Here is a 24,975-nt window from a genome sequence, read left to right on the forward strand (position 1 = left end):
GATGGAAGTGATTAAATTGAAACTGCACTGGGAAAATCCTGGTGAAACCCAAGTATACTTTTTTATGGAGTATGGGGGGAGTGTTAAAAACCATTCAGGGAAAAGATAGGAAATCACTATCTGTAGAAGAAGAATAAGTGGGAAGCTAGAAAAAGAAGGGGGAGGCTGAGCAAAAGTGAAAGTGAAAAGGATGGGTTTTCCATTAACTAAAGGATAAACTGAGAATTTTTGTTTTGAGGCGAGGAGTGACACAGCCATCTCAGGAATTAAGGAGTCGAGTGATTTCTATCTCTCCATCCCTTACTCCCTTTTCCTTTATCAGACAGCAATGTTTCTATGATGTGAGAAACAGAGCCCACAGAGTCTCAATGGTTGATTTCCAGAGAGAGGGCAGAACAATTGTGTCTTTGAGGAACAGTGAAAGTCAATTGTCAGACTTAATATAACGTCCTCTCTTCAGTGAAAAGCACCCTAAGCGGTTAGTCACCACTGTTCGCTTGTCCACTTGCATTACAGCAACTCATGCTGGCTCTAAATCTACTCTGATGTTCTAGATGTCACTCAAATACATTTTAAGATCCATACAACTTACATAACACCTGAGAGAGAAGAAGGTGCTGTTTGTTTATGCACCGGCTACAAAAGAGGGTGGGGAGAAGAATAATAAGAATGCAGGGTATCAGACATTGTAGCCTTGGCTGATCTCAAGGAGTAACGCAAAGCCAACTTTGTTTGTTTTAACATCTATGACACCTCCCATTCAAACATGAAGACAATCTTCATCGCTGGAATGTCTTTGCTGAGCAACCAGTATTTTGTCCCAACCCCACCTGCTGTCTGCCTCAGACGGCCTTGGGGGCTGGAGATACTTTTCTCCGGGGAAATCCCTGCACCAGTGCTTTCACATGCACACATAGAGCTATATAGATATATATAACTTATAGATACATCCACAGCTACACTGACCTCTGTGCAGCTTGTTAAGCCCTTACTATTACTGCGGAAGTGCTTCTCAACTACTGTATGTGTCAGCAACAGTCCCAAGAGTTTGCACGTCTTAATTTCAACCAAGTGCTAGACTGGCTAAACCCACTGATTAGTAATCTTCGACCAGAGAGGAGGATCTAATAAGTGGTATCAGCTGCTGTTTGGTTGGCATGAAAACTTGCATACTTTTGGTCCAGCTGCTTCAATTAGACTCTTTCCTGTCAAAGACAGTAAAGAAAGCTAAACTAAATGTTGCTTATTCTCTTGCGTGTTATAAGAAGTGCTCACTGCTTCGGTTTTTGTGCTGAATCCAATACTGGCCTGTCATATTGTAATATTAAGACAAGTCAATGCAGAGGTGTAGCAGATGAGTTTCCTGGGAAAGAAAAAAACTAACAGGTGTTGGTGGAGTCATGAACACTGACCTTAACTGAGGCAAGTGAGGCCTGAAATTCTTTGGAAGTTATTGTGGGGTCTCTGAATGGCTGAAGAAGAACAAAATGAAGACTTTGGAGTGGCCTAGTCAAAGTCCTGACCTGAATCCTATTGAGATGCTGTGGCATGACCTTAAAAAGGCAGTTCATGCTCGAAAACCCTCCAATGTGGCTGAATTACAACAATTCTGCAAAGATGAGTGGGCCAAAATACAAAACCCTTGATTGCAGTTGTTGCTGCTAAGGGTGGCCCAACCAGTTATTAGGTTTAGGGGGCAATCACATTTTCGCACAGGGCCATGTAGGTTTGGATTTTGTTTTCCCTTAATAATAACAACCTTCATTTAAAAACTGCATTTTGTGTTTACTTGGGTTATCTTTGACTAATATTTAAATGTGTTTGATGATCTGAAACATTTAAGTGTGACAAACATGCAAAAAAATAAGAAATCAGGAAGGGGGCAAACACTTTTTCACACCACTGTGTGTGATTCTGAACAGGCATGGGGAGATCAACAGAAGGCTTGCCTTCTATACCTCCAGTAGTATAATGTGACAAAACTGTAATAGTGCTTTGTGCTTAACGCATGTCCATCTTTTTCCACAGTTTGCCCATGGAGTGGAGTGCTGGATTCAGTGTACAGATAATTTTAAAGCCTTCCTTATTGCTTACTGTGGAGCATATGAACAGATGAGGAAGGGACAAAAACTGGTCCGTGTAACTGCAGCCACTGCCTGCAGCAATTCCGGTGTTAAAAGCTGGTCAGGGCTCTATAGTCAGATTAATGATTTACCTGTAGGAGATCATCGCTGAGGACTTCTGTTTTCTCTGCTCTGTGGGTGAGAAAAGACAACAGAGAGCATGCAGATTAGCACTGACAGACAACGATAGCAGATAAGTAGTTGTTCTTCAACACACTGTGCAGTCACTGTGAAAATATCTGCTAGACAAATGACACCACTCCTGAGAAACTGGTGACATGTTCAGCTTGAACACTAAAATAGTGTCAGGTATTGACCTGGACATCCGTGGGAATGTTTCGAGAAAGGAGTGCGTCTCTTTAGTTTGTTGCCATGGCTCAACCAGCCAAGTAACAGGCTGGTATCCAGGTTCTCTTCAGACTATACTGCTGCAGCTACATTAAGACCTCACCATGCTTTTTTGTGACAAGCTTGAATTGTATCGGATAAGAAACATTACAAATGCAGAGACTCTGATAAGCTAAATGAGGAGGCATGTTTCTGCCGCTCGACAAGTTTTGATTTCCTTAAGCTGCAGCTAGCAAGGTTCACGGTGTCGTGTACAGGGTAGCCACACAGTCCTGCTCTGCATGAGCCTATTAATAGCAAACTAATAGTTGGACTTGGAGAGGTCAGACAGATTAGATTCACTTAAAGGGAGAAGGCATTGAAACACAGGCTCAGCTCATACAGCTTATCAACACCTTCATACAGGCTGATGGCTTCTGTGGCTATTGGGGGGGGTCAAAGTTAAATTTTTGTCCACAGAGTATTTTCCCAAGTCTCGATGATCTCCAAGACTTTTGGGAAAATACTCTGTGGACTGACCAGACAAAAGTTGAACTTTTTGGAAGGTGTGTGTCCCATTACATCTGGCGTAAAAGTAACACCGCATTTCAGAAAAAGATCATCATACCAACAGTAAAATATGGTGGTGGTAGTGTGATGGTCTGGGGCTGTTTTGCTGCTTCAGGGCCTGGAAGACTTGCTGTGATAAATAGAACCATGAATTCTGCTGTCTACCAAAAACTCCTGAAGGAGAATGTCCGGCCATCTGTTCGTGACCTCAAGCTGAAGCGAACTTGGGTTCTGCAGCAGGACAATGATCCAAAACACACCAGCAAGTCCACCTCTGAATGGCTGAAGAAGAACAAAATGAAGACTTTGGAGTGGTCTAATCAAAGTCCTGACCTGAATCTTATTGAGATGCTGTGGCATGACCTTAAAAAGGCAGTTCATGCTTGAAAACCCTCCAATGTGGCTGACTTACAACAATTCTGCAAAGATGAGTGGGCCAAAATTCCTCCACAGTGCTGTAAAAGACTCATTGCAAGTTATCGCAAACGCTTGATTGCAGTTGTTGCTGCTAAGGGTGGCCCAACCAGTTATTAGGTTTAGGGGGCAATCACTTTTTCACACAGGGTTATGTAGGTTTGGATTTTGTTTTCCCTTAATAATAACAACCTTCATTTAATAACTGTATTTTGTGTTTACTTGGGTTATCTTTGACTAATATTTAAATGTGTTTGATGATCTGAAACATTTAAGTGTAACAAACAGGCAAAAAAATAGGAAATCAAGAAGGGGGCAAACACTTTTTCACACCACTGTATGTGCCTTTAAAGCAGAATATTAGGTAAAATATATGCTAGTAAGTCTGCTTGCATGCTCCAGCTATAGGGTTTATGCTACAGAGAAAATTTCAGTGAACACAGTTTGCTAATGCACACCAGAATTAGCATGGGAATTTATTACCATCAGACAAACTTTGTTAAATTTTTACCACAGCTGGTAAACGTCTACTCTACAAACCATCAGACAGCCAACAGCTGTCAGTTTGAGTTAGATGCTGTAAGTGTTGTAAGTGGCTGGTGTATGTTCAGATTCTGCACATAAAGAGTTAGTTCATAGTGCTCTCTAACATGATTTAGTGCCAATATAAAAGTACTGAAGAATTTCTATGGATACAACCTTATACTGTAACTTACGGTCAACATGGTTCTCAGTAAAGCACGAAGCGTGATATCTAACCCGTGGATCTAATGTGAATTGCACAATACTACATAGGAAAGTTCAGCCTTCTGACTGAAGTGACCTGTAGACAGTCGCTTCATTTTGGGTAACTGGAGCTCTAAACGAAGCATGGGCCCTCCTCCAAATACTGCTCTCTATGAACTATAGTAACCTCGTCACAGCTGCTTTCAATTACAACACAGAGGCAGGGAGCAGGGAGAAGCAGAAAGAGATTGACAGAGAAGGGATGATAATTTGGGGGTTCGAAGGAAAGAAATACATGAGAGATTTTGGGGGTGAAAACTGCCAAACCAGAATAATCTAGGGGATGGAGATGAATGGAAAGATTTTCTCTGGAGGAGAGCCATAGCCAAGCTGGTGAGGTCACACGTGCAGAGTGAGGACCTATAACCCACAGAAACCTACAGACAAGACTTCCAACTAGCTGCGGAAAAAAATGTGAGCCGCACACACACACATTATAATGCGTGCACACATACAGAGTGTGATTATAAAGCCACAATATGGAATCCATGTTCTGGTGTAGTCTACATGCTGACAAGCTCTTTATGTGGTCCTGTTGGAGGCCTAATGTAAAAAAAACAAACAAACAGTGTAGTCACCATTCATCAAGCAGACTTATCCGTTCATGAATACACGCCTATGGATCATACACCGCCTGTGCAAATTGATCATTCAGTATGTTTATATGCACACAAATAAATTGACTTCCCCCATAACTTGAGTTTATACCTTTTGTCCAGGGGGATTGTGACAGACTACACGGTAATGCAAATAGGACTATACTAGAAAAACTGAGCTACCTTAACTCGCTTTTGATGTTAATTGAGTTCTGCTTACTGATGTTAATGTGAGCAAGAAAACCTGGTGAGGGTGTTTCCATGACATTTGCAAATATTGCCCTAGCCTGGTTATATCTGAATGATTATTTATTAGAACCTCTTGTAAAAGCAACACTTGTGTGAACCAACCCCAAAAAGCACTGCGTCACAGAAGCAAAAATAGGCTGTGTACAGCCTGTGCAGAGGACAAACAACAACAAACAAAACAACAATTGTTTTGCCGGCATCAGCTGACCCAGAGGGAATAAAGCTGACCCCATCGTGCCTCACCGAAGCAGCAGCCTTTGGAGAAAGTGTGTCACTGTGCACTGCATGTGACTTGTTAACAACAAGAGATCCTCGCTGCACAGCCGTGGCCACTAGATCAGAATGGTAACCATGGCGCTCTACTATCAAAGTGGAAGGGGAGTAAGTGAATACTGCAGCCATAAGCACAATAGGGCGGCTGTTACCGGCCACTCAACACAATCAGAGGGCTGAGAAGTAGGGAGGGTTGCAACAGTTGGCAGCTTAAGGCATAAGGTAATAGATACTGACCCAGATGAAAGGAGCTGGAGAATAATTGAGTGACTCAGCCCATAGAACCTACCTAATGTGGCTGATTATGTGAGCTGTTACGCTAACATTATACCTGGGCAAGAGCGAGCAAAACATGGGGGTAAAAACTGAAACTGACTTTCATCCAATGTGTATTGTTGTGGTATAAGCTTAACATGTGCATCATGACAAAGCACAATGCCTCCTTCCAGGCAGATATTTATATTCCAATGTTGTAACAAGTAATAAATGTGTAATTAAACAAAATTTAAGTGTGTGATATTGTTTAGGACTGCAACTGTCAATACTATAAAATGTCAGAAAATTGTGAAAAAAGTCCTTCATAATTTCCCAAAACACCCCATAATGTCATAAAATAGCTTGTTTTGTCCAACCAATAGTCCAGAACCCAAAGATATTTAGTTTACTGTCCTATAAGCAAAGAAAAGCAGCAAATCCTCACATTTGAGACGCTTGAATCACCAAGTTTTTTGCATTTTTGCTTGAATTGAAATTTTTGCTCAAATGATCAAGTATCAAAATTGTTGCCAATTAATTTTCTTTTGATTCAATATGTTTTTCAGCTCTAGTATCATGACAATTTCTCTGAAGTCCAGCATTAATAGTCATGCCACATTATTCTGTCTTACCAATTTTTAATTTGGATGAAAGCATAAATTACTTTGACAGCAAACAAACAACAGCCTAGCTAATAGGTCGTGTCACTACCAGTACTACAAAGGGATCCCAGCTGACACACCTCTTTGTCCTCGAGGCACTGGCCTGGTGAGACACAGGGGAAAGTCACCTATCCTTGTTAATTCAACAGTGACATTTTGCTGATCCCTGTGGGGAAAGTGTCTTTCCAGCATGACTCCCTGTCGAGTGAATCAAGGACTTCCAAATACAATAGGTTGACATTAGATTGCAAAACACTGTGCTATTGAGAAGATTGTTGTTGTTAGATATGGCATCAAAAAGGATTTAACAGAGAATGATTAATAGTGAGGTGGGAGAAAAGCACAGATGAAAGCTGTATACATTCTGTCACTTCTCTCAGTTGAAGTGCAGGAGGTGAGAACTGAACTATTTGCGATTTTGTTGACCCCACTTTGGCAACCACTGAGCTACAAAACAGGGCACCTGTAGTTCAAAGAGATTCACGTTCAGTAAGTTGTTGTAAGCTCACGTCTGTATTGATTAACTGATTGACGTTACTCTGGTGTGGCAAAACAACTACCTTCCAAACCCAGATAAACTCAAAGTGATACAGCAATTACACTAATGTGATACTGTATCAGGGTTTCTCCCAGGAAATTGGTTAGCTGAGGTGGTAAGCGCTGGGTTGTTTGTCTCAGTACATTAAAGAAGGGTTTCTTTTTTTCCCTCTGACATTGAGACATGCTACTCTGATTAATGACTGCGAAGTTAACGTATAATGTGATCGATCAATGTCACCTGCTGAGCTCAATCAGGATTAAACAAACAAAATATAGCATGTTAATTAGTGAGCTTTAGCAGGGATTCAGACCGAAAACTGTGTTAAATCAGCACAAGGGGCTGGGTTGGTGGGGGCCTGTTGTTTACCAGTGAGACAATGAAAAACGATGCAGGAAGTCCAGAAACAAATTAATGTGTTTAAAGGTGTATCACACACTGCACAACAGTTTGTAATACTCAGACAGGATTTTACAACTCTGGAAAGTTATCGCGGCGGCAACTATTTTATCTTTCGTCAAGACGATTGTGAGGTAAACAGTAGAAATACAGCGTTCACGTTACAAAGCAATCCACCAGAAACGTGTGCTTGCATGTATGTGATTGGCCAATGCAGCGCCTTGGCGGATGACGTCACATTGCATTGCCGCAAAAGTTGAGCCTGGTTAAATTTTTTTTGCCGGATTCCCCTGCTTTGGCCCCCACTGCTGCATCGACAGACTGGCTCCATTCAAATGAATAAGAGGGTTACTGTCTGTCTGAATACGGTCTTAGAGGTGCAGTTGGGCGGATTTTATTACCGTTAGACAGAGCCAGGCTAGCGGTTTCCCTCTGTTTCCAGTCTTTATGCTAAGCTAAGCTAACCAGCTTCAGGCCGTAGCTTCATATTTAACTGACACATGAGAGTGGTATCAATCTGCTTGTCTAAATCTCAGCCAGAAAGCGAAAAATATCAAGCTATTGCTTCAATAAGCCAAATACGTTATTAGCAGAGGCACTCCTTATTTCAGGCGAGGTACCTCCACTGTAAAGCACTGCGGGGAACCCTGCATATGTGACAAAATGTCACTTTGAAATGTTTGCAAACAACCAGCAGAGTGCCTTCTACTAGCTGCTAGAAACTAAAATCACTTGAGTAGACTGAGCTCAGGCACCCCAAATAAACTCAGTTATGCGTTTTGTTGGTTCACCTGTGTATGTCTCAGGTCCAACAGATTTAAGGCTTCCTCCTTCACTTAACTGCACCCCTTACCTTTGAACCACCCCTTATTAGCAGCTTCTGTCCACACTCCTTGATGAGTGATTATCAAATTCCTTCCTCAGCCACTGAAAAACTTATCTAAGGCTGATTTCCAGACAGTCAGAGGTGATGTCATTATCAGCCAAACAGAGAAAATGTAAACATAACCTGTACAGTGCAAAATCCTGACCTCATTCTGGGTGTGTGGAGCATGATTGTTAGTTTATCTTTATTCAGATAGTGGTTATAGCCTATGACACCTTATTCATATGCTATCTCCTTTAAAAAAGGTGTTACTATCTGACCACATTAGCCTGCAGCAAACATGCATGTATAGGGCCAGAGAGTTCAAAGATAGCAAACTGAAATAAGCTTCGACAAAGAGACAAAAATCCTCGCCATGTTCCCTGGCATGAATCACATGCTGTTTTTCCCTGCACCTCAGTTTCACCCTCTCTCTCTCTCTCTGCATCAATCTCCCCAGCATTCTCTCTCCTCTTCTCTAGAAAGCTCTAACATGACTCTGGGAGGCAGTTTCCTGTTTGTTGAAGAAGAAGGAGAGATTTCCTCAGAGTGGCCGCTTGCTGGACACAGTGTTCTGCCTTTGCACAATCACAGGAACCCGGGGGGTAGCGGAGAGGGCCTTTGCACTCCAAACGTTTGCAGATGCAGATTCACAAGCAGACACAAACTTAATGGACAAAGCAGAGCATTCTTGCTTGTGCTGATCCAAACGGTGACAGATCACTCATTCAGAAGGGCATGTATATGAGTGCACAAGGGATTAACCCTAATTGTGCATACAAAAGAGCAAGCAACTACTGCACGCGCACACACTTACAAATGTCTGTTTTCTGCATTACACTCTCACCAGTTTTAATTTACTGCTGGTACACTGCAGTGAGGAAATTATGAGTATTCCAGCTGCCCCGTTTCTCCTGGTCTTGAATTTTGGCTGCAGGAACATTATTAGGGCAGATTCTCTTTGTAGACTCTGCTGATTGTGTTACCATCAAATAAACACTGCAGGGATGGCAAGTTGGCAACCCTGCAGTGTTTAGTGCATCTCTCCCAAACACTGTCAGTCTATTAACATCTCCCTCTGATTTGTCTGCTTACTTGTGATTATTTTTATTTTCAGTTAATCTATCACTGTTATAATTAGTCATTATCTCATGTAGCTCACTGAAAGTTATCAGAAAGTAATTTCTTAACGTTTATTCCTCTGATGAAGGGCCATAGCTAAAACATCCTGTTTTAATCAGTAAATAGAGCTAGCCTATATTTTTCTACAGAGCAAATGTTGTGCCTTTTATTTTTCTTGCTGATGGTTTACTTTTTTTGCTAGCAGCAGCTTGTCCTCCATCATGTATTCCCTTTAGGATAATATGAAATGCAGAAAGGGGAAACAAACACATTTTGTGCATGAGGGCTACCCCATAAGAGTTTGGGCACTTTTAAGCTTATAAATAACTCAGGTGATTAATGATCAAATATTACTTATAATCCAATTGTATGGTATTGATCTGTTAAACCATGTTTGTATGGACTGATGAAAGCATGATGATCATTAAAAGACAGACTGCTCAATTATAGCTATCTTTCTTTTGGCAATTCTTATTAAAATCTTGAAATTCTGTATTAACATGGACATATTTAGATTTATTAATGCGGAAACTATAATTTATTTTGCAGTGCTGCCTCTGCCTATTTAAAGATGACACATTATTGCTTTCAGCCTGTCGGCAGCTTTATCTGGCACCATCCAGTAGTGGGTGCACCCACTGTCCGCCTGAGGTGCCAAACACTGTTGACTCCCGAACACACACAGACTAACAACCACAAATACACACACAATTCCACACATCATGAGAGCCAACCTCTCATGATGAAAACATCCTTTGACATGTCTCACCCTCCTGTCCACACAAGGCCAGGCTGAAGCCATCGCTACTTTAGATATCCAGTTACAGAGGGGCACTATGTGTCATCACACAACAGCATTACTAGCACTAGTTAAGAAGACACAGCAGAACACATTCTCATTGTTCGGATTTATACTGGGGTTTTTTTCATAGGGTAGGATCCACTCACTAAATAGCTTAGACAGGAAATAGCCTGCAGCGTGCTTTAAGGTCAGAGGAAGAGAATGCTTGACGTGGAGACAGACAGACATACTTATCCATCACTTACACACAATAATCTATTTTATATGTTTTTAGGTTTGATGCCTGGTTGAAGCTGGGCGTCTAGTGTTTCACAAATGGAGAAGCTCTTACTGCCACTTTATCAACTCGAAGAGAAAGTGAACCTTGCTGTATTGGGCAGAGTATATAACAGCTCGTCCACTTCTGTAGCATATTAGATCTAATCTTTTGCCCTGCAGTTGGCGTCTGAACTCAGCTGCACAGGGGCAAGTAAGACCAGACATGTACTGGGCAGCAAAGGTCCTAGCTAGGGATGCACTAATAAACTGTCATAATTTGATACTGGTTATTGACTAATATTGGCTTTGAAAACCTCATCAGTGTATGCCCAATAATATTTTTAACTGTTGATATATGGCCTGTTGGGAAACTATCATTTTTGTGATTTTATTTTCTAGATGTAGCTTATGCCACATAATACACTGACACGTTTGCACATTTTACAGAGCAAACTCAGTTCCCATACAATAGACATGTCTGAAATCCTTAACCTCTTCTGCATCAGCATTTTTAAGACAACTCGTGCAAAAATGCATACAGGTATCTGTTGATAGTGTGGGAAAATCTCAGACATCAATACTAGCTTCATACATAAATATTGGTGCATCCTTACCCTTGGCCACATGCCTTACTATGTTTTCCAAAACACTCCTGTAATTTAACCCAGATATTGACAGCAGAATAAGATCTTATATTGAAAGAAAGTGACTAGCCCAACTGAGGAAGAGTGAGAAAAATGCATCATCACAAGGCTCGTTGCTGCTGTTTATTTCCCACGTAGATAGTGCTAACACTGCGTAGATGGCTGATTCAGTCTTTTTGGGGAGGACATCTGGTTGGGTTCATCAAGGAAAGCATTCCCCCCACCAGTTTTTATTAACAGTGTCATGTCTTTAAGACCTGGTTGTCAGCCATTAAAAGCAAATGATTCATTCATGAAAGACTATCCTCCTTGTCAACACAGCCAACTGATAAGATTTTTTTGTGTTAGTTTGTATAACATTTCATTGCCATAACTGCTAGAAAGCAAGTTAAGAAAAAGTATGGTGAACGGTTAGAAGTTAAATTATATCTACAAGCCTTGGAAGTCAGGTCAGAAAGACTAAAATAAAGTGTGTTTGCTAGTTAGCTGATGAGCTTCAAATCTGTAAACAACGCTGTAACAACTTCAATACTTGCCTGCCAACTGTTTGATTGGCGAGCTGTTTCATCCGATTGAACTGCTTCTTCATTTTCGGTCCCTTGCCTGTCTATCCTTCCGAAGTTACGGTTCAAAGCCGGGCTTTGGTTTGTCATGAAGTTCACAGGGCCTCTCCCCGTTTTAATTTTCCAAGCTGTCGCTATGACAGGGAAAAACAAGCGAGGGCCATTGAGCCCAAAGCCAATTAAAAATAGTTTGTAGCCTCGCTAGCCCCTAAGCTAGCCTTTCCCAAGTGGAAATTCTAGAGAAAAGTTCCCGTTGGGGGCGACGGCATGATCCGCGAACCTCCTTTTTTGTATGTTTCCGTACATTAAAGTCCCGAAGTAAGCCGTGACTAACTTTCACTGGCTCCAGCGGCTTTTCATGGCTCTTATCGGTTGCTGTCTTGACCGTTAGCCGACGAGCTAACGTTACCGAGCAGGATAATCCGTCGGCCGCTATTTCCCAGAGCAGAGCAGGGAGCCGAGTGAACAGCAGCAGCAGCTCACCTCTGCCCCTGCCAGCACACACACACACACACACACACACACACAGAGAGAGAGAGCGGCAGGAAGTAACGTTGGTGCACCGCAGCATCTACCAGACAGCACCACCTCCCCCTGGACACTGACAGGAGAAACCCACTCACATATGGAGCACTGTACTGATGGAAAACAATCCTTTAATACAATAGAACAAGTGCCATAATGAAAAATAATGACTTCAAATTCAGAATCCAGAGTAACTTTTACTGTACATTAACTTGTCAAAATTATTTAAACACATTAAGTGGTGCAGGTACTCCTGATTGGTTCAACTCTAGCAAAGTAGCATACTTAATAAGGGTTTTTTTGGTTTTGCATGTAAAAACTATATAAGCATCGATTATGCAAAGTGCCTACCACCATCAGATAAGAGTAAAACACGTTTTGCATTGACATTGAAATACTAAATTAAATCTTATTTGAATCCGAAGTGATTTCTTTACTATATATTTATTTTGTTTGGAGAACTTTGTTTTATTTCCTTCTGTACTAAGACTAACAGAATGAACTTTAGGTTATGAGTGGAAGACTCATCCCTCCTTAAAAATATCCTGGCTTTGCATGTATCAACGTCATGGATCATAAGGACCTCTATGAATTCAAAGGACAAACATGAACATAAAAGACCCACAGACCTCAGTAATGCAGTGTAACCCAGCTTCTTTTCATTTCCTGTTTTACATTATGCCAAGCATTTCACCTTACCTATGATGACCCTGTCTTTTGTTCCCTGGGGTATCTGTTCTGTTTTTGTTAAAAAACTTTTTTTTAAGTTAAAAAAAAAACTAAATTAAAGTGCCAGCAAACCCCAACATTTTACTTAAGTATAGGGGTGCACAAAATATCTGCCAGTGTATTGTATACAGGCAACAGTTGCTTAAAATGATGCCAATAATTGCTTGCACACTCTGTAATCAACTCATGGCTGTGCAGTATTATGAGCCGTGAGTGTGTGTCTATATATGTATTTTGATCACAATATCCTATTTTTGTTTAAATATGACAATTACCCATCAAGTTTGAATGAATAATGATAGATTTCTACACACATTTAATCTTACAGAAAAAAGCTTTCAGAGATCCACCTGTAAAAAAAATGCAATGGAAAAATAATATGAGCTCATAACATTGAGTGATTGCAGACACATTGAAAAAGCAAAAACTGCTGTGAAAATGATCAAATATGTGTAAAAAAATATATATATCATGCATCCGAATTAAAAAAGCAATGTTACTTTATATCAAAAGACCGCACACAGTAATAATGGACCACAAGTCAGATTTAATATTATAATATGTTGTATAGTCCCTGGATTAAAATGTGACACATTTTATCATTGAAATGAATTCCAATTATACAGAGGGCCTTTTACTTTGCTATATCTGAGACCAAAAACCCAGATTTCCATTCTTATTGTTTCTCCCCCATGTGGATTCTCAAATGGATTTTTAATAAAGCAGCTTAAGTTGCTTCCACAAGTAGGACAAGTCTTTCTCTCTTTCATGTGACTTTCTACATGCTGCATCGGCTTCTCTGAGGAATTCAGACACACTCCTCAGATGCCACATAGGAATTCTTGATTATCTGAGTTGAAATGAGGCGTCCTCAATGAAGTTGGTTTTGTAATGTTAGAATTTCCCACACAATCTGCAAGGAAATGTGTCAGAGTGGCTTTGGATTCCATATTTCACATGGGACTTAATGGATGTCCTGTCACTGTTCTGCACCTTTTCAATGTTTCCCCCCTCTGTAAATCTCTTTTTTTAACTCCCCAAAGTGTGATCCCACACCACTCTCTGTTTTAACTTTTATCATCCTTGCTGTCTCCGCTCTCATCCTCAGAATAAAACAGATGAGAGTGGTTGGCTGGTTCTGGTGCCTCTTATTCAGGCGCATATTTCATTGATTCAGTTGGGTTTCTGACTATTCTGAAGAATCATTTTACCTCCATTTTCCAAATTCTGAATTTGGTTAAGATTCCTACTACCAGAGACAACAAGAGGGGTAAATAATATAATATAATTTGTAAATTTCTTTTTGTAATCATAATCACTACCATCTATCTGTACAGTAGGTTTAATGACTATATTTGTCAATTTCAGGTAAAAGTCAACCAGTGCAAGGCTAAACGGGCCTAATTCTGTCTACCAAAAGATGATGCTCATTGTAAACACAGTAATGTGCACCTCAGACATAATGGAGGAGGTGAAATGGACTTAAAATTTGCCACATAAAAACACTACTGAGATTGTGTAGCGCTTTGCATTTAGTACTATGTATATTTTACTTTGTAAAATGTGATAAAATGATGACTTTTAATCTGAAAAATGTTAACCGGAAGTGTCAGCTGGTCGGAGTTGTCCACATATTTCTAGCTCCGTGCAAGTTGTTAGCCAAAAAATATTATTCCCTCGTTAAACACTGCTTATTTTAATTTAACTCGCAGTTTATTTACTACACACAAGTACTTCAGCAACCCGACTATGCTCAGAGTTTTATTGTTCTTCCTCCCCGTTTTGTTCAATAAGCCCACCTGTCAAATTGAGCTAGCCAGTTAGCTTGTAGCTAGCCAGTGTCAAGCTGGTGATCGAGATTTTTCAACGCTTACAGTTTTAATGTTGACTACATAACGCTACGACAGGGATCATTAATGGCAGCTCGGCAACCCTTCACAGACACGGATACTGCCGATGAAGCAGTGAGGGCGACCTGTGACGATGCAACCATATGTAAAAGGTAACAGCCGGATATGCAGTAGCAAAGTTCATTATTTAACGTTACAAATATAGCTTTAATTGTATCATGTTAAGGTCACCTAAGTTGAAGAAGTAAAGGAGTTATTTGCATATCAAAGGTCATGCTGCGTGAAACAATTAACCCATTTAACGTAGCTAACATTAAATGGAAGGCTACATCTCAGTTATATTTGACCACAAATCCCCACATTTCCTCCTAGCTAATTGTTGATGTTTTCAATCAATGTTGTAGCAACAGAGGAACATGGTCGTCCTGAAAATATTGTTTTTAATTTTAGCCCTGGTTTGCTAGTTGTCTTCTCTAGCCACACCTTGGCTCTCAACAGTTTCACAGTGGGGAGGTAGTGTATTACACTCTGCTGCCCATGGTTTATTATGGGGCAGTTTGTGGGACATGTATGGATCAGACCATACAGTATGGAGCAGAAATCTGCACAGATCTATAGAGCTGGGTCTTGATTCTTTGTGGAGTCAGCAGTACTAGCAACATTTTCGCATTTCAGGGTGTCATTTGATTCAATAATAATATCAAAAATGTTTTTGCTTTAGAGCTTTAATTATGTATGTCACCTCCTCATTAAATGTATCACTGTATACTAGGTTTGCTACCAGTAAAAGCTACTGGAAGGACCCCTATATCCAGTATTTCGCACGATCTGTAGGGGAGCGGAAGGCACCTGAAATCAATAGAGGTTAAGTGAGACTGTCCCTTCTTTTACACACATTTTTACTTTATTAAAAAGAAACTCTTTAACTCGGTGAGAGGAATCATGTGGTATAACTCATAATATTTATAAGCGGCAGTACAAGTCACAGCATCATACATAGTCTAACATAGTCTGCAGCAAGTGCCTCATAAGCACTGTACTGTAGAGTTGAAAAAATGTGTGCAGTGTACAGAGTGATGATGACTTATAAGATGACTATCCATATAACCAGATATTAACACCTCATTTTACAATGTGGTTAGTGAGGAGATGTCAGCAGTCAATTCTCACACTCACACAGTCGTAATGTTTACAAAGTCTGCCATATTTGTGATCTTGTACATTTTGTTAGTATTTTAAATGCTACATTGCAAAGTCACATTGCAAAAACATTGTGTGTGTTTTATTAGCTTATTTAACTGTCCTCTTATTTCATTTGACAGGTTATTATGCCCGTGTTCGAGGAGTTAACCATCTCCTTGATGCGTTTATAAGGAAAGCAGAGTGTGACTGTCAAGTAATCAACGTGGGTGCTGGACTGGACACCACGTTTTGGAGACTTAAGGTTTGCAGCATTGCAGCTCACTGCCAGCGCTCTGGTCTAAATGTGATTCCCCATAGGTCTTTTGATATATTTTTTTTGTGTGTGTGTGTTTATAGGATGAAAACCTCATGCCACGGAAGTTCTTTGAAGTTGACTTTCCAACTGTTGTGGCCAGGAAAATACACAATATTAAGTAAGACAACCATGCTTTTATTATATTTATTATAATTGTTAGTATTATAGTTTATTTTTATACCCCATACCATGTTCCATACATGAACCAGAGCAGCCATACGCTCCCCTTACAGATAAGAACATCTGGCTTTGATGGTTATACTGTAGGCCGCCACTGTTGTGGCGGCCTACGGGCCGAACAGCAGTGCAGAGTACCAGGCCTTCTTGGAGTCCCTGGGAGGGGTACTAGACAGTGCACCGCCCGGGGACTCCGTTGTTCTACTGGGGGACTTCAACGCCCACGTGGGCAACGACAGTGACACCTGGAGAGGGGTAATCGGAAGGAACGGCCCCCCTGATCTGAACCCGAGCGGTGTTCAGTTGTTGGACTTCTGTGCTAGTTACAGTTTGTCCATAACTAACACCATGTTCAAGCACAAGGGTGTCCATCAGTGCACGTGGCACCAGGACACCCTAGGCCGGAGGTCAATGATCGACTTTGTTGTCGTATCATCTGACCTCCGGCTGCGTGTCTTGGACACTCGGGTGAAGAGAGGGGCGGAGCTGTCAACCGATCACCACCTGGTGGTGAGTTGGATCCGCTGGCGGGGGAGGAAGCCGGACAGACTTGGCAGGCCCAAGCGTATCGTGAGGGTCTGCTGGGAACGTCTGGCGGAGCCCTCTGTCAGCAGGGTCTACAACTCACACCTCCGGGAGAGCTTCTCCCAGATCCCGGAGGAGGTTGGGGACATTGAGTCCGAGTGGACCATGTTTTCCACCTCCATTGTCGATGCGGCGGCTCGTAGCTGTGGTCGCAAGGTTTCTGGTGCCTGTCGCGGCGGCAATCCCCGAACCCGGCGGTGGACGCCGGAAGTAAGGGATGCCGTCAGGCTGAAGAAGGAGTCCTATCGGGCCTTGTTGGCTCGTGGGACTCCCGAGGCAGCTGACGGGTACCGGCAGGCTAAGCGTGCTGCAGCCCGTGCGGTCGCAGAGGCAAAAACTCAGGACTGGGAGAGGTTCGGAGAGGCCATGGAGGAGGACTATCGGTCGGCCTCAAAGAAATTCTGGCAAACCGTCCGACGGCTCAGGAGGGGAAGCAGTGCTTCACCAACACCTTGTACGGTGCGGGTGGAGAGCTGTTGACCTCGACTGGGGATGTTGTCGGACGGTGGAAGGAATACTTTGAGGATCTCCTCAATCCCGCTGTCACGTCTTCCGAAGAGGAAGCGGAGGCTGGGGACCGGAGGCGGACTCATCCATCACCCTGGCCGAAGTCACTGAGGTTGTTGGCAAGCTCCTTGGTGGCAAGGCTTGGGGTGGATGAGATCCGTCCTGAGTATCTTAAGTCTCTGGATGTTGTGGGACTGTCTTGGCTGACACGTCTCTGCAACATCGCGTGGCGGTCTGGGACAGTGCCTCTGGACTGGCAGACCGGGGTGGTGGTCCCTCTGTATAAGAAGGGGGACCGGAGGGTGTGTTCCAATCACAGAGGGATCACACTTCTCAGCCTCCCCGGTAAGGTCTATTCCAGGGTACTGGAGAGGAGAATTCGTCCGATAGTCGAACCTCGGATTCAGGAGGAGCAGAGTGGTTTTCGTCCCGGTCGTGGAACACTGGACCAGCTCTATACTCTCCATCGGGTGCTCGAGGGTTCATGGGAGTTTGCCCAACCAGTCCACATGTGCTTTGTGGATCTGGAGAAGGCATTCGACCGTGTGCCCCGGGGCGCTTTGTGGGGAGTGCTCTGGGAGTATGGGGTCCGGGGCCCTTTGCTAAGGGCTGTCCGGTCCCTGTATAACCGGAGCAGGAGCTGTGTTCGCATTGCCGGCAGTAAGTCAGACCTGTTCCCGGTGCATGTTGGACTCCGCCAGGGCTGCCCTTTGTCACCGGTTCTGTTCATAATTTATATGGACAGAATTTCTAGGCGCAGTCAGGGGCCGGAGGGTGTCCGGTTTGGGAACCACAGGATCTCATCTCTGCTGTTTGCAGATGATGTCGTTCTGATGGCTTCTTCAAACCGGGACCTGCAGCATGCACTGGGACGGTTTGCAGCCGAGTGCGAAGCAGCTGGGATGAGAATCAGCTCTTCCAAATCTGAGGCCATGGTTCTTGACCGGAAAAAGGTGGTTTGCTCTCTTCGCGTGGGTGGGGAGTCCTTGCCTCAAGTGGAGGAGTTTAAGTATCTCGGGTCTTGTTCACGAGTGAGGGACGGATGGAGCGTGAGATTGACAGGCGGATCGGTGCAGCGTCTGCAGTGATGCGGGCGCTGTATCGGACCGTTGTGGTAAAGAAGGAGCTGAGTCGAAAGACAAAGCTCTCGATTTACCGTCAATCTACGCTCCTGCCCTCACCTATGGTCATGAGCTTTGGGTAGTGACCGAAAGGACAAGATCGCGGATACAAGCGGCCGAAATGGGCTTCCTCCGCCGAGTGGCTGGGCGCTCCCTTAGAGATAGGGTGAGGAGCTCAGTCACACGGGGAGCTCGAGTAGAGCCGCTGCTCCTCCACGTCGAGAGGAGCCAGCTGAGGTGGCTAGGGCATCTGATCCGGATGCCTCCTGGACGCCTCCCTCGGGAGGTGTTCTGGGCATGTCCCACCGGGAGGCGGCCCCGGGGAAGACCCAGGACACGCTGGAGGGACTATGTCTCTCGGCTGGCCTGGGAACGCCTCGGGATCCCCCCGGAGGAGCTGGAGGAAGTGTCTGGGGCGAAGGAAGTCTGGGAGTCCCTGCTTAGACTGCTGCCCCCGCGACCCGGCCCCGGATAAGCGGAAGAAGATGGATGGATGGATGGATGGATGGACATTATGCAATATGTTACTGCTTCAACATGCATATTAATTTCTAATTTAAGCTTTAGTTAGTTAGTATAACTGTCTTAAGGACTACATTAAGCAGCATAAGTGAATGATGTTTTTTTTTTTTCCTTCTCTGGCTTTGGTATTGCAATGTGGGGTTGACATCTGTAGAGGGAGACAAAAGTAACATCTCTACATTTACAGCTGTTCAAGGAACAGTGGCAGTGCATTATTACTGTATGTTATCAGTACATGATCATTACAGGATGTCTATTATTTATTTTATGTCTGTTGTATATAAATGATAACTACCAGTATTCAGATTAAGCTATAAAAATAGTTCAGTCAGAAATATCTTGTATACTGCAGTAAGTGCAAAATAACCACAATTACTACTATGGAACCTAAGCTAACAAAATACAAATAATGTAAAAAATAAATAAATAAATATCTGGGTTCTTTTCTGTTGATAAAAGCGTAAAACTTTTAACATCATGTACACATGCTGTTGAATTGTATTGCATTATAATGAGTTTCTAATATATAGTCTACTCTCATTGATATAAATGTGGTGAAAAAAATATTAGGAACAAATGACCACACCTCTACAACAGTTTCAACAAAAACTGAATATTCTAAACTTTATGATAGTAGGATTTATTGCAGGACTTTTGTATTAGGCTGTGTTACTTTTAGCTAGGTGTGCCTAATAAACTAACAACTGAATATATATCCTGTATATATGTATAGATTATATATACTAGCAACTGAGTATACATGTATGTAATCTAGACATATATACAATGGTTTTTGGAGCTTTTGTAGCAGAGAACGAATAGTGTAGCATATAAAATGCCTGATGGTAGTGCAGCTTTATGTTGATTGTTGACAGGCAGTTTTGGTTATGAACTCTAATGGTGTTTTTTTTTTTTTTTCTTTGATTAGGACAAAACCGCCCCTGTCCAAACCCCTCATCGAAACCCACTCTACAGACTCTTTACTACTAGGTAATGAACAAAAGTTACAGTCATTACATGACATGTCTATGTAGTTTCGGTAAAAATACTTTTCTTGTCAGAAAATCTTTCTGTGCGTCTGTTTAGTATCTTTTCCAACTTCCTTACAGTGTATGTTTGTGTTTTCATTTACTCAGATGCCCACAGCCTTGACTCTGATCGTTACTGTATCATTGGGGCAGACCTCAGAGACATCTCTAATATGGATGAAAAACTGAAGAAGTTCCAACTTAATCCAGAGTGTGTGAATATATATTTTCCTCATCTCGGTTTCATCTCAATTTTATATATTCATACTAGTCATGCTGAGCAAATGATTTAGTTTAGGAAGAAAGCGCAAGTTAACCTGAGGTTGTTATTATTTTGGTCTCTGTCAGTTGTCATTTGTTTTCCCAGCATGTCTTAAGAAATCCAAGAATTGAAGCTTATCTCTGTATTTTCTGACTGTGAGTAACTCTAGATAACGGAGTCACTCGACAGAATGTCTGTATGGCTGTAATGCAGATATAATGTCTGACGTCAGGAGCCTGATTTGAAAGGATACTCCACCCAAAATGTATGTTTTGAGTATCAAACACTCAACCCCCCGTGGACTTGAAATGTGGCTGTACGCTGTACGTCATAGTTTCGCTAACATATTGCTAAATATGCTACTTCAAGGAGAATGGTAGCATGACATGTAAGTGTATATTACCAAATTCTGAGAAGTTTCTGTGGAGGTTTTGATCATTTGTTCCATTGTGAAGGAGCAAACGACAAACTCTTTAAAGCCACCTTTTAAACTTGAATTTACTGTAAAAGATTTAGGGTGGAGTATCATTTTATCGGTAGTAGTGGACCAACACACATCACTATTTTATAGTAGGATGTTGGATGGCACAGGCATCCTTTTTTGTACAATAGGATGTTTTTCTATGGCAAGGATAGCTTAAACTCCTTCACCTGACATGTTATTACCTTTATTTATCCAGGGAAGTTTGACTAAGAGCGAGGTTCTCTTTTTCAGGTAGCTGCCGGGTGTGAATGTGTAAATGTAGGTTGTTCAGTCTTTATTGTTTAAGAGCAAGGGTCATTACTGTTTTGTATTCTGCCTAATCACACTAAAGGTTGGAGTGAACATGTAATATTCCTCTGTGAATATAATATATTTTATAGTGTAAGTAGTTTTAAGATCACAGAGTATGAAGACTCCAGAGAGAAGCAAATCATGAGTGTAATGGCTGCTTATCTTTGTGCCTTTGCTGATAATTACCATTAGCAATCAGCAAGATATCTCAAAAACATTACACATTTCAATCATTTAGTGGAAAGGAAATAGCTTTGGTGTCTCTCCTGATCCAAGACATTTTCAACATTGCAAGATTTTTGAACAGTTTCACTGTTTTCTACTGTGCTTATCTGAATGAAAAAAAATATGTACGCTATGTTTACTTGCATATCTGGATCTGGATATCTGGATCCAGATAACTGAAATTAAATGAAATGTAATTAAAATAACATATTTGGAGGATTGTTTGGCCTTTGTAGAGGTACAGTCTCTCTGAGTACTTTCTAGTTATGTTGTTGTGGTTAAGTGTACTGTTCTCACTCCCAGATTACCCACATTGCTCCTGTCAGAGTGTGTGCTGGTCTACATGACGCCCTCCCAGTCCTCCAATCTAGTTCACTGGGCTGCAGAAACCTTCCACACTGCCATGTTCATCACCTACGAACAGGTAAACAAGAAAAATGACTTCATCCCAATTCAGCAGAAGAACACAGTTGTTGGCTTCTGTTATCCATGTCACAACTTAATCAAGTATCTGCATTTTCTGTTTATATAAAAGCACTTTTATGTGGCTTTTGTGGATTATAGATGTAAATACACAATAATTAGAAATTAAGTACTTGCATTTTTAAAAAGAAATTAAATTAAGAAATTAAGTACTTGCATTTTTTAAAAAGATTTGCAATAGTTGCAAAAATTGTAACTGAATTTACAATTTTTGCAACTATTGCAAATCTTTTTAAAACTAAAGTATTCCTCATCGATAAAAGTGGCTTCAACACACTTGATATGAAATTAGACATTAGATTTGACAATTTGTACCAGGCAAGGTATTCGAATAGACAGAAGTAGTATACAGTATGTGTGTTTGAGCTGAGATTTAATAATGTAGCCTTGATCTGTGTATCCAGGTGAACATGAGCGATCGATTTGGCCAGGTGATGATCGAGAACCTGCAGCGTCGCCAGTGCACCCTGGCAGGAGTGGAGGCCTGCCAGTCTCTGGACACTCAGGTAACCTCCAGCGCTCAACTCAATATTTCACAACCAAGACACCAAATAAGTCTTGTAAACTTAATTTAGGAATATTTTGAGTTGAGTGGCTTTGTGGGGCCAGTAACCTGCCCAAGTCCAAAATGTAAGAATGATTTGTACACTCTGTCATGAAGATCTGTTGCTTGTTGTACCGTTTTAGTTCTTTGTTGTTGTTTTTTAACAATAAACAAATGTGAAATATTTGAATGTGTATTGTTTGCAGAAGGAGCGGTTTCTAAAGACTGGCTGGGAGCATGCTGACGCTCTGGACATGATGACGGTGTACAGTATGCTGCCCCAGGATGATGTGGCAAGGTAATGCAGGCAAAACATCACTCAGCATGCCAAAAGTACCACTTAGACCTCCATTATACCCAGTTGTACGAAAACTGCAACATTTGTCGGATATACGCTTTACACAATTTCCTTCTCACCACAGCTGTCACATCCTCAACTTGTGCTCTTCTATCATATGTGATTGTTCAAAGGGATGCTTTGTCACCATCTGTTGATAGAGCAGTGTGAGCTTTAAGGGACACTCCACTGATTTTTACACATGAAGATCAGTTGACTCATCACAAGGGGTGCTACTTATCCTGTGAAACCAGTTGTATAATGTCGTCAGTGGCTCTGAGGGACCTTTCGTCAGAGAAAACAACCCTGATGATGTCATCAGATGTTGTCTCAGCTTTGGCTTGGAGAGGACAGTTTTTTTTTAACAGAAGACCAGCGTTATGAACTGATGGGTAGAGTTTGAAAGAAGTGGGCATTTACCAGGCAGAGGGTCCAACGAAAGATGTTACAGAGTTGCATTATGGGAAGTGTAGCATCCAGATGTTTGAAGCTTGAACCGTAGGAACTCTGCTGCGTCAGTTTTGGCTATTCTTTTTAAAATATGTCTGTCGCTAGTCCCTCGAATTTGTAGAAGTCTTGTACGGTATACAAAATCACTGGAATACCCCTTTACTGTTAGCACTTTTCATGTTGATGAGTTAGTGTTATTAATGGTTGATGACTTTCATTGACTTTGATCAACAACCAGTAGGAATTGAAACAACACTGATAAAACAAACCCTGTCCCATCCCCTTCTGTGAAACAAACAAAAGAACTCACATTTTCACATTGGAGGAAGGTCAGTTAGAAGCTTGAGTGTTGGTGCATCAATTGCAAACACTGCAGAATTAGTGTATTGTCAATATGCCAAACCTTAGAAACCTGCATTAAAGCTGAATGGAAGACAAATACTGAATGAAAAATACCTAACACTAAAAAAAAAGAACATTATGAGCATCAACAAATTAGTATGTGTTTTTAAGGTGTTTTCTGGTCATTTGGCCTCCTTCTGTATATAGTCTGATATGAAAGATCATATTCTAAGATGAAAATGTTGAATAGATGAAATTCCTCATTTCTTTTATTTCTTTCAGAATTGAGCGTCTGGAGTTCCTGGATGAGAGGGAGCTGTTGCAACAACTTCTTCAGCACTACAGCATCTGCTGGGCCACCAAGGACAAACTCAATTTGGGTAATGCACAATTATGTTACAGTTTATTTAAATTAATGGGTTTGTTAGCTTGGAAATATGAAACTACGACTGCTCACTTCCAGGATCATCTGTGATCACTATGGCGCCATGCTCTCCTTTAGTTTATTTACTTAGTGCTGCTCATGTGTTACATTTTTCATATTTCCACCCAGTTTGAATGTCTGTTGTGGTCATTTACAAGTGCAGGACATGTTCTGTTTCCTCAGGTCTGTCACAGTTGGCATTTTGAGTGTGAAACTGCTCCACTGTTGGACATGCTTTACATGTGTGTACGCCAAAATCACCAACAAGAGAAGGTGTGTAAAGGGAGACATTGGGAAAGAGGAAGCCTTTATTCTCCCTCAAGCCCTCGTCTGGGAGCTGTTCTGGCGTGAAAACTCCCTGTATCAGCAGAATGTGATTACATGAGCGTCTTTTGTAACCCAGTATGTGTTGAAGATAAGAGAGAATTATGTTGAGAGCTGTGAAGAGGTTTGTCACTACACTGGCACTGAATAACCAACTGTAAGATGGATCAGATTAGTTTTTTTGCTTACAGACATATTTTGTCTGTGACTACGCAATCACATAAAATGAGTATCTGCTCCCCTGTGTTGGAGATTAACGCATGTATGAAGTTTGAAGAATTTCAGATGTCATATATTTGTCCTTGTCTGATTTTTATGTGCTATTTTGATTTTATTTATTATTCGATTGTACTTCCCGGACACATTTTCTTACAAAACATACACGCATGCAATAGAACTAGTGTCAAACTGCAAGAAATCCATTACATGCAACTACTGGTTAATTTACATCTGCCCATAAAATGTTTTCTATTCTTGAGCTTCGAACAGCAAAGCGGACATGACAGATTAGTTTGTGATAGATTATATTTGATGAATGCTGTTTAAGTGCAGTTGAATAAAAATTTCCTTTTGTGTAAGACCGTGTTGCTCTGTTCATTAATGTACTATGTTGTGGACTTCATATCAGATTATCACTTGGGTTATCTGCAGTGGGAGGGACAAGCTGAGGAAAGATGTATCACTATAATAAGTTGTATGATTGTGTGTATTTAGCTGTACTGTATGTACTATAAAATGGATTGTGCTGTAAGGCCCATTCATAGAGAAATCAAGATTATAATGAGCATTTTAAATAGGCATCCATAAGCTATTAACGATCT

At 41.5% G+C, this 24,975-nt stretch overlaps 2 protein-coding genes across 6 annotated transcripts in view; one reads left to right on the forward strand and one right to left on the reverse strand.

Moving 5' to 3' along the window:
- arhgap17a (Rho GTPase activating protein 17a) overlaps positions 1–12,049 on the reverse strand; it is a 32,140-nt gene extending 20,091 nt beyond the window's left edge. For 3 of the 4 annotated variants that reach the window (XM_044178604.1, XM_044178603.1, XM_044178605.1), the window contains exons 1-2: positions 11,420–12,049; positions 2,216–2,255 (exon numbers count right to left, since the gene is read on the reverse strand). In XM_044178604.1, the coding sequence (XP_044034539.1) occupies positions 2,216–2,255; positions 11,420–11,472 (93 nt within the window). In that variant the 5' untranslated portion in view covers positions 11,473–12,049. The remainder of the gene's footprint in view (positions 1–2,215; positions 2,256–11,419) is intronic. The other variant, XM_044178606.1, reaches the window with a different exon arrangement.
- Positions 12,050–14,301: 2,252 nt separating this feature from the next.
- Positions 14,302–24,732, forward strand: lcmt1 (leucine carboxyl methyltransferase 1). 2 transcript variants are annotated; one of them, XM_044179219.1, is made up of 11 exons: positions 14,302–14,702; positions 15,323–15,414; positions 15,873–15,994; positions 16,090–16,166; positions 19,889–19,950; positions 20,097–20,199; positions 21,554–21,674; positions 22,138–22,239; positions 22,484–22,575; positions 23,689–23,786; positions 24,014–24,732. In XM_044179219.1, exons 1-11 carry the CDS (start codon positions 14,617–14,619, stop codon positions 24,034–24,036), a joined length of 978 nt encoding a protein of 325 aa, XP_044035154.1. In that variant the 5' UTR covers positions 14,302–14,616; the 3' UTR covers positions 24,037–24,732. The 2 variants fall into 2 exon arrangements, with proteins under 2 accessions (XP_044035154.1, XP_044035155.1); XM_044179220.1 differs by lacking the exon at positions 15,323–15,414.
- Positions 24,733–24,975: the final 243 nt, after the last annotated feature.

Source organism: Siniperca chuatsi, linkage group LG20 (assembly GCF_020085105.1).
Source record: "Siniperca chuatsi isolate FFG_IHB_CAS linkage group LG20, ASM2008510v1, whole genome shotgun sequence".
NCBI classification, from domain to species: domain Eukaryota; kingdom Metazoa; phylum Chordata; class Actinopteri; order Centrarchiformes; family Sinipercidae; genus Siniperca; species Siniperca chuatsi.